This window comes from Pseudonaja textilis, chromosome 2 (assembly GCF_049901715.1).
Source record: "Pseudonaja textilis isolate UNSWEBS1 chromosome 2, rPseTex1.2, whole genome shotgun sequence".
Classification (NCBI taxonomy): Eukaryota; Metazoa; Chordata; class Lepidosauria; order Squamata; family Elapidae; genus Pseudonaja; species Pseudonaja textilis.
Window position 1 is genome coordinate 7011147 of NC_141991.1, and position 14615 is coordinate 7025761.

Consider the following 14615-nt stretch of genomic DNA (forward strand, 5'->3'; position numbering starts at 1 on the left):
TACTGTAGGAGCAGGTGGGAACCCCGCCCTCTTTTGCTGGCCCCTCCTCCCCAGAGGCGGAGCTTCGTGAGCGCCGCCCCTTTCCGTCTTTTCTCCCCCCTTCCCCCGCGAGGCGGGAATCCCTTTCTCGGGCCCTTCAACCGGGCGCCCGCGGACGCCGCTTCGTGAAAAAAGCGTTGACGTGGCTCGGCCTTTTCTGCGCCCAGATGGGAATAAATATTTAAAGAAGAGACCTCAAGGAGAGAGAATACCTATTTAAAGAAGCACCCTTTTCAAAATGTTAGCGAATAATACCAAACGTAAGGCTGCAAAGAGCTAATTTTAGGGAGTTAAAAGATAGCAGCTTTTTTAAAAAAATATATAGTTTATTAGTTTTTACAATCAAAACCAACCAACACTACATACACAAATAAACGAAAGAAAGGGAAAGAAGAAAGGAAATAGAAGAAAGGAAAATTTGGAGAAAAAAGAGAGAAAAAAGGAAAGTTAAAAGCATTCTTATTTTTGTGTATATGACGTAAATCAAGGTTATGGAAAAAGATCTTGCAAACTGTAAAGATAGCAGCTTTGATAAACCTAATTATTTTGACCATAAGGAGAAGCCTCCATGGTATTGGAGCTTTAGGGTAGATTAAGAATGTAAAAGGATCAAGACTATAACATCATGGGATTGTTCAAATAGCGAAAGTCCCCTTTAAATCCTAGGTGAATCGTTCCAGAAGTGGCTCAGTCAAGAGAAGATGCGCTCCAAAATGGAGGTTTTTAAGAAGAGATTGTCTGAAATGGTATAGGGCAGTGGGTGGCTAACCTTTTTCGGCTCCCGTGCCAATAATTATGCGCACACTCGCTTGTGCGCGCTTGCATGCCAACACCCAGAAAGCAATGTGTGCTGCGTGCAACCCCCCTCATGCACCACGCATCTTCTCACACGATTCCCCCTCACGTGCTGTGCGTCTGCGCATGTGTGCATGGTTCCCCCTTTGCCGCTGCGCATCTGCACATGCGTGCATGATTCATATGTGGTGCATCTGCACATGCGATTCCCCCTTTGCGTGCTGAGCATCTGCGCATGCGTGCAATTCCCCTCGTGCATAGCACGTCCCTGTACATGCACGCGCGTCTCCTGTGCATTCCCCCTTCCGCATGCGTGCCAGATACCCAACAATCAGCTGTTGGGGGGGAGAGTACATGCACGCATGCGCAGTGTAGCTCTTCCGGGCGACCTATCGCATGCCGGCGGGAAAATGACTCTGCATGTCATTTCCGGCACGCATGGCATAGGTTCACCAACCCTATGGGGTCTCCTGCTTGAGTAGGGGGTTGGACTAGACCTCCAAGGTTCCTCCCAACTGTCATTCTGTTATATTTGGGGTGCCTGAACTGATAGTGTGGGTTGTGGCCTTGGGGTTATATCAGCTCACCTGCTGCTTGCTGCCATAGAAAAGCGGGGAAGTGATCCGTGAAGAATTTTTCATTGCAGCTTTGCAACTCCAGCCTGGATTTTATCTCTCCAAGGCCATTTCTGTTAGCTCTGCTATGCAGCAGCCTCTGGTTGCCTAGCTACAAGGGAGTTGGGCTGTAGTTTGTTTCAAGTTGCTGTTTTCACCCACTTTGCCTCAGAGCTTGCCTGGTATTTCTGGCTTTTCTAGTAAATTTCCTAGCAAAAATTTCCTAGTAGCTTAACTTTATGAAGCCAAGGGTTTGTCTATCCGAAAGTTTGGCAGTCACCCCTCTCCTAGAAGAATGAAATATTCTAGGAACTATTAAAAAGGCAGAATGTTTCCCCTAAAAGAGAAATAGAAATCTTTAAGGGATACAGAAACTCAGGCTCAGCAGCTATTTTGGTGCCAGCATATCTATAAGACAAAACACTGGGCCATCTTATCTACAAGAAAAAAAGACCTTCAGCTCCGAGGTACCTTTACTCAAGATTCAAACCAGGACAAAGCCGTTAACCCATAATATCTAACAAAATGAAATTGAATGTAGAGAAATGTAAAGTCCTACACTTAGGCAAGAAAAACCAAAAGTACATATATAGACTGGGTGAAACCAGGCTTAATAGCAGTAACTCTGAGAGGAATCTTGGAGTCTTAGTGGACCATCAGCTAAATAGGAGCCAGCAGTGTGCAGCAGCCGCCGCCAAAAAAGCTAATGCAATCCTAAATTGCATTAATAGAGGGATGCAATCAAGATCAAGTGAGGTACCAATACCACTCTATAAAGCCTTAGTAAGACCACACCTAGAGTACTGCATCCAGTTTTGGTCACCACATTGTAAAAAAGATGTTGAGGCTCTAGAAAAAGTACAGAGGAGAGCAACCAGGATGATTAGGGGACTGGAGACTAAAACATATGAGATGGTTGCAGGAACTGGGCTTGGCTAGTCTAGTGAAGAAAAGGACCAGGGAAGACAGGATAGCAGGGTTCCAATATTTGAGGGGCTGCCCCAGAGAGGAAGGGGTCAAGCTATTTTCCAAAGCACCTGTAGGCCAGACAAGGAACAATGGATGGAAACTGAAAGAGGAGAGATTTAACCTGGAAATAAGGAGAAATTTTCTGACAGTGAGAACAATCAACCAATGGAACAGAAGTTGCCTTCGGAAGTTTTGGGAGCTTCATCACTGGAGGCTTTCAAGAAGAGATTGGACTGCCATTTGTCAGAAATGATATAGGGTCTCCTGCTTGGGCGGGAGGTTGGACTAGATGGCCTGCAAGGTCCCTTCCAACTCTGTTAAACCTGTTAATAGGAATTGCCCAAAGTTAGCTAAGACCCCGCATAACCCCCTGAGAGTCTTACAGCCAACAGGCTATAATGGGGACAGAAAGCTCCAGTTCAAAGCCCAAGAGAGGGTATAAATATGTATCTCTCTCCACTCCATGTGGTCATCTACCCAGAATCACACGAGCTTGGTGGGTCTGCTTCCCCATTAAACCACCTTTCCACGCAGCCTCCATATTTCCAGTGCCTTTCTCCCCACTTAGAACTGAACCCAGATGGACATGTCTTCCAACACTAGGAAATGGTCACAGGCAGTCCTGACACAGTGCCCATTGGGGAGCTGCCTAATCATTTATTGCAGCAGACAAGAACGGGAGGCAACAGTGGAGAAGTTCCTCCCAATATATTGTCTGGCAGGGAACTAGAACTGAAACCGTTTCCCTTCAACATCTGTTATGATTAAACCCAATAATTCAAGATCGGAAGCCCTTTTAAGAATTCACAACAGTTCCTTTATTATTTAAACATTTGAAGTTTGCCAAAGGGCCTCCCACTTGCCGCCTGTCCTGTCCTCCTCCTCGTTCAGGAGGAAGGCTTTTGTCCAAGGCCAGGATCTGAGAACGGTTCCAGGTACACCAGATTCAGTATCTGAAAAATTGGTTTGTCTTTCTGGATTCAGCGACCGATGGCAAAGATGGCGTGGGCAGGTGGGAAAAAAATCTCCTGGTTTCGTGGATTTTTTTGACAGAATTTCTTTCCACATTCCGAGGACTTACACGGCTTCTCCCCAATGTGGATCATTTGGGGGGAGACTGAAGTCAGGGGTCTCCAACCCCAGTTCGCAGCACACTAACAGGCTGTGGCTGTTCAGAACTGAATGGGAGGGAACAGCAGGCTGGCATATATGCATACACAACTCAATTTGTGTGGGTAGTTTGCCAGCGGCGCACACGGAGCTCAACTTGCACACAAGTGGCGGGTCTATGCACAGCTCGACTTGCGCAAGTGACAGGCCAGCACAGGTCACCCCACAACTCGACTTGCACAAGATAGCACGGGCCAGTTCCCCTCTCTCTCTCACACACACACACAGACACAGGGCCTTCGAACTGTAAAAGTTGGGGACCGCTTAGTTAAGGGACCCACTTTTAATGGAATGCCTTTCCACACTTCTTGCATTTGTGAGTTTTCTCCCCAGTGTGGATCCTTTTATGGGATTTCAGGTTACCCTTCTGAGTAAAGCTCTTTCCACACTCGGTGCACTTATGTGGCTTTTCTTCTGTGTGGATTTTTTTGTGGGAATTCAGGTTACTGCACTGGTTGAAGCACTTTCCGCATTCCGCGCATCTGTAGGGTTTCTCCCCGGTGTGTATCCTCTTGTGGGAGGTGAGCTGAAAGTTGTGGGTAAAATTCTTTCCACACTCGGGACATTTGTACGGTTTCTCTCCTGTGTGATTCATTCTATGGGAATTAAGGTTGGCCTTGTGGTTAAAGCTCTTTCCACAATCTGCGCACTTAAATGGTTTCTGCCCCGTGTGGATTATTTTATGGGAAGTAAGATACCTGCGCTGGCTGAACGTCTTCCCACAATCCATGCATTTATATGGCTTTTCCCCTGGATTGATCCTTTCCCTGGGAGCAAAAGAACTGCTCTCACGGAAAGGTTTCCCGTTCTGTTCATTTGATTTATTTCCGACGTTGGTTTTTCCACATTCAGAAAGGGTAGTAGTCCTATTGCTGCAATTTTCTTCATCCTCTTGGGACGAAGTCTCTTTTTTAGTGAGAATTGTATATGTTTCATGTAAATCTAAGTCTTCTTCAGAGGTTTCCGTGTTTTCCGCTTTTATGTTTTCTTTTGGTTCTCCTTTGGGAAGAATCTCTTGAATTTCAGGAGAGGGCAAATTTGAGCTGTTCTTGCTGTCATTTCCTGACAGATTTCTTTCAGGCTCTTTTGTTTCCGTTGGATTTGCAAAGTCCGCTCTCCTCTCTACATCTCCGAAGGTTTGGGAGGCTTCCTTGTTCTCTTGAACGTGATTTCCTTCAGAGAAAACGAATGCAGGAAAATTGAGGCAAGCAAAAATAAAGAGGAGGCAAGTTAAGAATTCATAGCACAGGAAATAAAAATGTTCTAGTATAATTCTGTCAAGGGTTCTGCATTATTTGGAAAGGTGTTCTGCTGATTAATGTTAAGTAGTCTGGTCTAAGCCAGTGATCTCCAACCTTTCTGGCTTGGCGGCCCAGTATGAATGGCGGTGGAAGAGGGGATGGTTCTGAGCAAATAGCAGGCACGTGTGTGAGCTCGTATATGCATACACTTCTCCTGAGTGGAGCTGCGTGTCAGCTTTGGAAGCCATATTTTACTCAGAAGCTTCCAAGCTGCCCCATCTTAGTGCCTGGGAATTTGGGAGGGGAGAATTTCATGAAGAGGTGGAAGATTAGACATAACAACATTCTTCTCATAAAGTCAAGGACAAGTTACCCTGCACCTGCAAAGGAGTGGTTGTGTCAACTCATTAAATATTTCTATGGTCTTTTTAGAGTTGCCAACAGAGAGAGAGTTGGAGCAGTGCAGCAAAACCAAAATTTATGCATTCCATAAAATATTTTCAAAGATATTAACTAGGTGACTGAAGTTTCTGCCACATAAAATTCTAACTGATGACTCTTAGCTATGGATGTGTCTCATTGGAGAATATGAATTATGATATACCCAGGAGGTGGGGGGAAAGCTAGGTTCAAGGGTGACAATGAATTATGTGTCTCAGTGTCAGCTACACCCAGGCAGTGCCGGCATCTTAACTCCCAATAAATCCTTTTGAAGTTTGGCTCGAGACTCATGATTTAAATGGGGGTAACTGCCGGAATCCTGACAGGTTGGAGGAGAGTCTCCAGTTGGGACGACGGTTGATTGGGCCAGGTCTGGTGGGTGCAGGAGATGGGTTTTGAAATTTCAATTGGGAAAGGAAAACCTGGAACCCTCCGATTCGGCTTTCCCCAGATGTGCCAGTATCATTAATAAATTCTTACTTGGATCAACTTTGTTTCTGAGTGCTGAATGAAATGGGGAGTTTCATTGGAACACTGACACTGCGAGTGCAATTGCCCACCCATCACGTAAGTGGAGTTGCGTGCGCATGCATGTTCTCCCGCCACTTGTGCAGCCCGTTCCCAAACGGGCTATAGCCCGGTAGTGGGCCGCAGCCCACCAGGGATTGGGGGACCCTGATCTAAGCCGTATAAAATTTGGACTTTCAGGGAAACAGGTGATTATAATGTTCATATGAATAAAACCCCACAGGATAAAAGCGAATTACTTCAGTTTTATGACCTTCTTAAACAATCCCCGCCCCCAAAAAATCCACCTGCTTCAATAAATGAGTATATGTATTTATGTATATGTTCATTTATTGAGTTATTTTTGCAAATAACTCAAAGCGGCCAACACATCCAACAGAATGTCCTCCTCCTCCTCTTTTCCCCACAACCACCCTGTGAGGTGAGTTGGGCGAAGAGGGTGTGACTGGCCCAAGGTCATTTGCACCGTTACACGATTTTGTTCAATAAATGAATTCTATTCGTTTGTTTGTTTATGGAATTTAAATTCATTTATTTAAGCAATTTATATTGCCGCCTATTTGGAAATGGCGACTCAAGGCGGCTTACGGAATATAAAACATCATATAAAAACAATAAAACTAATAAAAAAAAGAAATCTATAATAAGTTAATAAAATCATCCCCCACCCTGGCAATAGTAGTTAATGGGCTCTGGGTTCCCCAGGCCCACTGGCAGAACCAGCTCTTCAGAGCCTTCTGGAAGAATATTAGAGTGGCTGCTGTGGGTTCGCATAGGTTCGGGCGATCCTGTAGCTGGGTTCTGTGCAGTTCGGCGAAACCACGAATCCCACCCCTGGCTGCCTCCCGCCCCCCTTTTACAGGAGTCCCCATGCAGCCCGGTTTGGATGCCAGTTAAGTGCAGGGCCTGTGTGGATGCTCAGGGAGGGAGACAAACGGGCCTCCTGGAAGTTCCTGAAGTCCAGAAACGGGGCCATTTCCATCCTCCAGAGGGCCTCCAAAGCCCAGGAGAGGCCATTTTTGCCCTCCCAGAGGCTCGAGGAAAGCCTTCGGAGCCTGGGGAAGGCAAAAACATCCACCGACCCCTGCTGTGGTGCAGGAGGCCGACCAGGCCACGCCCACCCAGCAACCAGGTAGAGAACTGGTCGCTAAACTTTTTGAAGCCCACCCCTGGGCCGTTCTAATCTCTGGAGAGATGGTGTTCCATAATTCCACTTATGGATTCTTATCAAGTCACGGCTGGAATTCAGCTTTAAGGAAGTGAGGAATCGGGGAAAAGAAGTTTGTAGTATTTATTCTGGGGGATGGACAAGGGAGATGACGGCAGCCAGGAGCTGCGCTAACTAGCTCTACAGATAGTCCTGGACGTATGACCGCAATTGAGCCCCAAATTTGTGTTGCTAAGTGAGAAATGTGTTGAGTTCTGCCCCATTTTGTGACAGTTCTTGCCACAGGGACTAAGCGAATCCTTGCAGTTGTTAAATTAGTAGCACGGTTGTTAAGTGAGTCGAAAAAAGGGAGCATGTGACACGGCAGCCGTCCTAAAGAGGAACCACTTGTCAAGCATCCAAACGTAAATCGCATGACCACCACGAGATGGTGCAATGTTCCTGAGTGTGATTACTGGTTCTAAGTCCCTTTTGTTCAGTACCACTGTAACACTAAATAAACTGTCGTAAGCCGAAGACTACCTGCAATTTTGTTGCTTGTCTTGAAACACCAGCCATTATCTGGAGAAAAGTTAACAGTTGAGAGTAGAAACAGGGAGGGATTTGAGCAGTCAACATAATAACATTGATTATCTGGTGCCATTTAATCAATCTCTCACCAAGAAGATAAAAAAACCAGCGCTGCATTTTCCCAACCATTTCTTCTAATCATCAGAACAAAGAGCGGGGATCCTTACTCAGAAAGGCTAAATTTCTGGAGTTCTCCAGCATAATTTCTCGGTACAGAGATTTTTGATCAGGATCTAGCTGAGACCATTCCTCCTTGGAAAAATGCACGGCCACCTCTTCGAAAGAGACGAGAACCTGTGTAAAAATAGAAGAGTCCATTTTATTTGCCAGTTCTCGCCTTTCGGCTCAACGATACGTAACACAGACATTTGCAAAGGGTTAGGTCAGTTCACCTATCTCAATTTCATGTCAACATTTCTGCAGGAAGCACACTACATGAGAAAGGGGGTAATAATCATGACAAAAGGCTAGGAGACTAAAAACTATGAAGAACGGTTGCAGGAATTAAAGATGGATACTCTACAGCAGTTGTCCCCAACCTTTTTGTACCAGGGACCAGTTTCATGCAGAAACACTTTTCAAGGACCGGAGGGGGGACACTTTTTCAAGAAGGGGGAGGGGAGGAGTCTGAGTTTGGTGGTTTGCTTGCAGACGTTTCATTACCTGACTAGATAACATCTGATGTTGTTACCTAGTCGGGTAATAAAACGTCTGCCAGCAAACCACCAAGTTCAGGGAGGCTCAGGACAAGTCCCTGCAGGATGGCTGAGAAGCCCCGCCTCTCAGCCCTGCCTCCCTCAGCCTCATCCCTCAGGTGTCTCCCTCCCTCCCTCCCTCCCTCAGCCTCATCCCTCAGGGGTCTCCCTCCCTCCCTCAGCCTCATCCCTCAGGGGTCTCCCTCCCTCCCTCAGCCTCATCCCTCAGGGGTCTCCCTCCCTCCCTCAGCCTCATCCCTCAGGGGTCTCCCTTCCTCCCTCAGCCTCATCCCTCAGGTGTCTGCCTCGTTCCTCTCTGTCGCTCTCTCTCTCCTCCACCAGCCCAGGAAGAAACTGCTTCAAAGAAGCCGGCAGGGTGGCTTTTCCTGTCGGCGCAGCTCCTCCAAAGCGCCTGTTCACCCCCACCCCGCCGCCCGCGGTTCAATCTAGTGCTCCGTTCTGCCTGCCTGCCTGCCTGCCTGCCTTCGTTTCTGGTTGTTTCGGAGCAGCTTCGGCTGAGTAAAAGAGGCGAATAGTTATTATTCTCAGCCAAAGCTACTCCAAAAGAACCAGAAACGAAGGCAGGCAGGCAGGCAGAACGGAGCACTGGATTGAACCACGGGTGGCAGGGTGGGGGTGAACTGGAGGAGCTGCGCTGACAGGAAAAGCCACCCTGCCGGCTTCTTTGAAGCAGTTTCTTCGTGGGCTGGTGGAGGAGCGAGAGAGCGATTGAGAGAGGAACGAGGCGGGAGGAAACCGAAGCCGCTGAGCAGGACGGGCTTTGGTTGCTTCCTCCCTCCCCTTCTTTCATTTGTGTCCTTGATCCCTGATCCCAGCAGCATTCACCAAAGGCGAAGAAAGCCGCCATTTTTATTTTATTTTTATTTTCTTTGCGGCCCGGTATCAAATGATCCACGGACCGGTGGTTGGGGACCCCTGCTCTACAGAAAAGAAGGATTGGGGGGACATAATAGCAACACTCCAATATTTGAGGGATTGCCACCAAGAAGAGAGGGTCAACTTATTTTCCAAAGCATGAAGTGGTACTAATGCTTCATGTGATTTTGATTCTATGCCTTTCTTTATATAACTAGTTTATGTTACCATCAGGGAGGCGTTATGGGTGTCTTAAAATGAGGACTAATAGACTTAAGAAACAGTTTCTTTTCCAGGGCAATAATTGTCTTGAATCAAAAAATGCATATGTGATTTAGTCCTATGTATATAGTGGCATTTTTAAACTATCTAACTTACTATATGTTTTAGACTAGGTTTTAAGACTAGGTTTTCAATTATTATTTTAATTATTTTAATTTTTAGTGTAGTGATTGTGATGTGGTGTTTGGGACACTGTGCTGGAGTAGCTTTCAAATTTCATTGTATTTGTAGAATGCAATGACAATAAAGGTATTCTATTTTATTCTATTCTATTTTGGCTGCCGCCGCACACTGCTGACTCATGTTTAAGTGATCATCCATCAAGACTCCGAGGTCCCTCTCACAGTTACTGTTTTTGAGCCAGCTTTCACCTAATGTGTGCTTGTACGTTTGCTTTTCACAAAAAAAATTACGAGTAGTCCCATCGCTGGTTTTCATTCTACTTGACAGATACAGGACAACATGCTGGTGTGATTATCTTTAATGTTTTAGTTGATACACCGCAAAATCTCCTGAGGGATTGAACCTGCCCACTCCTTCTTAACAACTTTACAAAGTGAGTGAACCCATGAAAAAGATTTTAATTTGTGAAGTGCTATCAACATTCGGATGACAGACGAATTTCGGCTCCTTGTCCAAACAACAGTTTAACAAAGGAGCTATACCGTCACAATTAGTATAAAGATAGAAATTAGAAATGGGGAGAAGATCACCTTTTTGATTTGGGAATTATTCTATTAGTGGGTAGAAAATAGTAGAAGTTAGAAATCTGGATATGTAAACATAGATGTCTAATGGAATAATGAACACCGAATAAGCAAAGCTTAAGATTATTTGGTGGTTAATTGGCTATAATTGTGCTGTCTACTTGAAGTTTATAGATGTTTGATATTATTAATGGATTACAAATAAAATTGAACAGAGGGTCTAATCAATGTAAAATTCGTAACAAGGATAAGTGAAGATGAAGAGATATTGAGAATAGTTATAACTATTGTGTGTATAAGACATTATCGGTATTCAATAGAGAATGTAGAGATTGTACCCAGATGGTATAGAGATATAGATTCTCCACCACATGTAGATTCATAGATCCTAGATTCATAGATACACCAATTTGTAGATTCTCTACCATATGTAAATTCATACATTCTCTACCTTACATTGAGTATATGAAAATATACTCCAACTGATCTATCATCCATGACATTTTGGCTCCTACCTGAGTTGGATGTTCAACTGCTTTTTCATCTCCAGCAGAGAAAGGAGAAGAATCTATCAGTGCCGGATCTCCTGCAAGATAAAAGTGAGATACATTTTTCAGAAACGTAGTAATTACGTTATTTGTAAGCATTACTCAAAAGAGGGCCCAGAGAATGAGCGGGGGGAGGAAATGTCTCTTTCTGAGGAAACTTCTCTTACTGGTGGAGGTGGCCTGACTTTGATCTTCATGGAAGATCTCCCTGAAGAGCAGATCCCGGGAAGACTCTGGTGGATCCCTCCTTTCCTGCAGATTCTCAGTAACGGACTTCAAGTCAGCCCTCTGGAACGGAAAGCCCTGAAAAAGCAAAGAAATACAAATAATGGAACCTACAAAAAGGAAGCAGATGCTCATTGGAACAACTGGCCTTGAACGTCTCCTTTCCTTAGTATCTTCCTAATGCTACAGGTAATCCTCAACTTACAACCACTCATTTAGTGACCATTCAAAGTTACAACATTGAATAAAGTAACTTCTGACCATAAACGAGCCACGGTGGTGCAGCGGTCAGAGTGCAGCACTGCAGGCTACTTCTGCTGCCTGCAATTTGGCAGTTTGAATCTCACCAGACTCAGACTTTCCATCCTTCCAGTCAGTAAAATGAGGACCTAGATTGTTGGGGGCAATAGGCTGACTCTGTAAACCACTTAGAGAGGGATGTACAAGCACCGTGAAGCGGTGCGATTGCTATTTTTCACAGTTATGACCTTAGCAGTATCCAAGAAGAAATGGAATATTATAGGATTTGGAATTTATTTTATAAATGGTTGAAAAATAAAGTAAGAAATCAAATGATATTGTTATGATATATAATAATGAACAGGTTGTAATATGAATGTACACTTAGCAAAAATGTATACAAATATCAATAGTTGCACAAGATGTATGTACCCAGTCGACACACTGTGTAACTGAAAGATGGATTTGGGGTTGTTGTTTTTTTTTGAAAAAACCTTTCTGATCGACAAGCTCAGCATCTTCACCACTTCGCTGCCGTGTCGCCCCCTGTAAGAATCCCAACACATGATTATTCTTTGACACCCTATTTTTAAGTTTACCAAGGGTAAGTGTCTCACCTGAGCCTCTCCCTGCTCCTTCTCCTCCTCCGCCTGGCTCAGGAGAAATCCTTCGGCCAAGGCCACTGCCTGGCAGCTGGTCTCGGCTCCACACTCCCGGATCCAGCTCTCCATCTCAGGGGGCAAGAAGGACAAGAACTGGTCCAGGATCACCAGGTCCTGCATCTGCACCTTCGTGTTCATTTCCGGCTTTAGCCACTGGCGGCAAAGCTGGTGGAGACGGCTGCACATCTTCCGAGGGCCTTGTCTCCACAAGGAGGAGGACAGAGCCCTCATCTTCCTCCGGGTGACGACCCGCAGGACACGCCGAAGCTCCTCCATTTTCTTCCACGGGGCACCTTTCTTCAAGCGGATGTCCGTCTCTGCCTGCTGTCCGGAGGCCGCCTCCTTTGGGTAGGGTCTCCTTTGGACAGACCTGAAGTTGGGGGCAACCGTCTTTTCCGACTCCAGAAGCTCCTGGTCGGCGCCCGTTGCGACGTCCTTCTTCCTCCATGTGACGATGTCCTTCAAACCGGAGGTGTCCATCTCTGTCTGCAGGCGCCCACCTGTCTCCTTTGCAAAGGGAGACCTGCAGTCTGTGGTCGGCATCTTCCTTGGCCTAAGATGCTCCTGGGAGCGGTCTTTGGGGAAGGTCTCCGCAGACACTTCTTGGGGGGCCCTGTGTTCTAGTCCTACCTCGGTCAGGGGGACTTTTGGGACAGTCCCATTCAGAGTATCTCCTTCTTCTTCTTCCTCCTCCTCCTTCACTACCACCATCTCCAACGATCCTTGGGCTTTGGGGCTGGCCCCATCCGCGGTTACTTCTTCCTCCTCCTCTTCCTCCTTCACTACCACCATTTCCAGGGGTCCTGGGACTTTGGGCAGGGTCGTCCCACCGGGAGTCACTTCCTCCTCCTTCACTACCACCATCTCCGGGGACCCTGCCCACTCGGCGTTCACCAGCTCCGCCGACCGCCAGCTCCGCAGCTCCTTGCGCACCAGGCGCAGCGCCTTCTCCAGCAGCGGCCGCAGCTCCCGCAGAGGCAGCTCGGCCCCGCGCTCGGCCCAGCCTTCCTCCTGCAGAACCTGGAGCAAAGCTAGCAGCCGCTTCGGCCGGCCGCGCCCTCCTTCCCGCAGCAACAGCGGCTCCAGCGCCCGGATCGCCTCGCCGGGTCTCTTCTCCAGCAGCGCCTCCAGGGCCAGCTGCAGAGCCAACGCGGCGTCCCAGGGCAGGCTCTGCCGCTTGGCTACGTCCAGCTCGGCCGCCAGCCCCAGCAGAGCCGCCCGGAGCGAGGACACGCGGGGCTTCCACCCTTGCCTCCGCCTCGAGGTCCGCGGGGCCGGGTCCGCGGCCAGGGTTCTGCCTTCGACCAGCGTCTGGATGGCGCGCAGGAGCGCCATCTCCAACCGCAGCAACCCTTGCAGCCGTTCCTGCTCGGGCTCCGATAGCGACGCGTCCCTGTCTAGCAGAGCCTCCCGGCCGCGCCGGGCCTCCCTGAGCTGCGTGCAGAAGCGCTCCAGGTCCGGCGGCCCGTCCAGCTTCACCGCCCAGCGCCAGCGGGCCTGGACCTGCGGGGACACGTGCGCCACCAGCAGAGCCTCGGCTTTGGCCAGCTGGCGCGCCAGCCGCTCCGGGGAGAAGCCCTGCGCCTCCATTGCCTCGCGACGCCCTCCTGGCTCCCGGCCGCTCACTTAGCAAAGGGCGGCGTCCTCACCCCCCCCCCACCCACCCCCACTTACCGCCCTCTGCCGACTCACCCTCCTCCGGAAAAGGCGGGGCTCCGTGTGGGCCCCGCCCCTCCTGGTAATGCTGGGAAATCTCCTTTGTAGGCCCTTCAACCCGGCGCCCAGGGGCGCCGCCTGGATAAGGAATACAGGAGAGCCGAGTCGAGTACAGTAGAAATAGGAATAGAGTAAATAGAGTACAGTAAAGTAGGAATAGAAATATGTAGAGTTGAGTTGAGTAGAGTAGAAATAGAGTAGAGTAGAAATAGAAATAGAGTTGAGTAGAGTAGAGTAAAGTAGAAATAGAAATAAGTTGAGTTGAGTAGAGTAGAGTAGAAATAGAGTAGAGTAGAAATAGAAATAGAGTTGAATAGAGTAGAAATAGAAATAATAGAAATAGAAATAAATAGGGTAGAGTGCAGTAGAAATAGAGTAGAGTAGGAATAGTATAGAATAGAATAGCAGAGTTGGAAGGGACCTGGGAGGTCTTCTAGTCCGACCCCCTGCTTAGGCAGGAAACCCTATACCATTTCAGACAAATCGTCATCCAACAACTTAAAAACTACCAGTGTTGGAGCATTCAAAATTTCTGGAGTCAAGTTGTTCCACTGATTAATTTTTCTAACTGTCAGGAAATTTCTCCTTAGTTCTAAGTTGCTTCTCTCCTAGATTGGTTTCCGTACTGAGTAGAAATAGAAATAGAGGAGACCAGAGTAGAAAATAGAATAGAATAGAATAGAATAGAATAGAATAGAATAGAATAGAATAGAATAGAATAGAATAGAATAAGAAATAAATAGAATAAGAAGAGAAGAGAAAGCTGGAAGGGTTCTGGAGGTCTTTTTGTCCAGCCCTGTGCTCGAGCAAGAGACATGGCCATTTCAGACAAGTAGCTGTCCAGTCTTTTCTTTAAAAACCCAATTATGAAGAACCCACAATTTCTAGATGCAAGCTGTTCCACTGGTTAATTGTCCTCACTGTTTGGAAGTTTCTCCTTAATTCCGGGTTGCTTCCCTCCTTGATTAGTTTCCATTCATTGCTTCTTGTCCTGGTCTCTGGTTGCTTTGGAAAATAATTTGACCCCCTCTTTTTTGTGGCAGCCCCTCAAACGTTGGAACCCTGCTATCAGCGTATCAGTGCTATCGCCTAGAACACTGCTATCTAGGCACAAAAGAGAGTCTCCTTC

General features: G+C 47.1%; 1 protein-coding gene across 2 annotated transcripts; it reads right to left on the minus strand.

The window, feature by feature from the left end:
* Positions 1 to 3211: 3211 nt before the first annotated feature.
* Positions 3212 to 13473, minus strand: LOC113451799 (uncharacterized). Of its 2 annotated transcripts, none has more exons than XM_087927765.1 (5): positions 11726 to 13473; positions 10811 to 10946; positions 10611 to 10678; positions 7703 to 7829; positions 3212 to 4760 (listed from the first exon to the last, which is right to left on the minus strand). In XM_087927765.1, exons 1-5 carry the CDS (start codon positions 13358 to 13360, stop codon positions 3871 to 3873), a joined length of 2856 nt encoding a protein of 951 aa, XP_087783891.1. In that variant the 5' UTR covers positions 13361 to 13473; the 3' UTR covers positions 3212 to 3870. The 2 variants fall into 2 exon arrangements, with proteins under 2 accessions (XP_087783891.1, XP_026578974.2); XM_026723189.2 differs by having other exon boundaries at positions 10611 to 10681.
* Positions 13474 to 14615: the final 1142 nt, after the last annotated feature.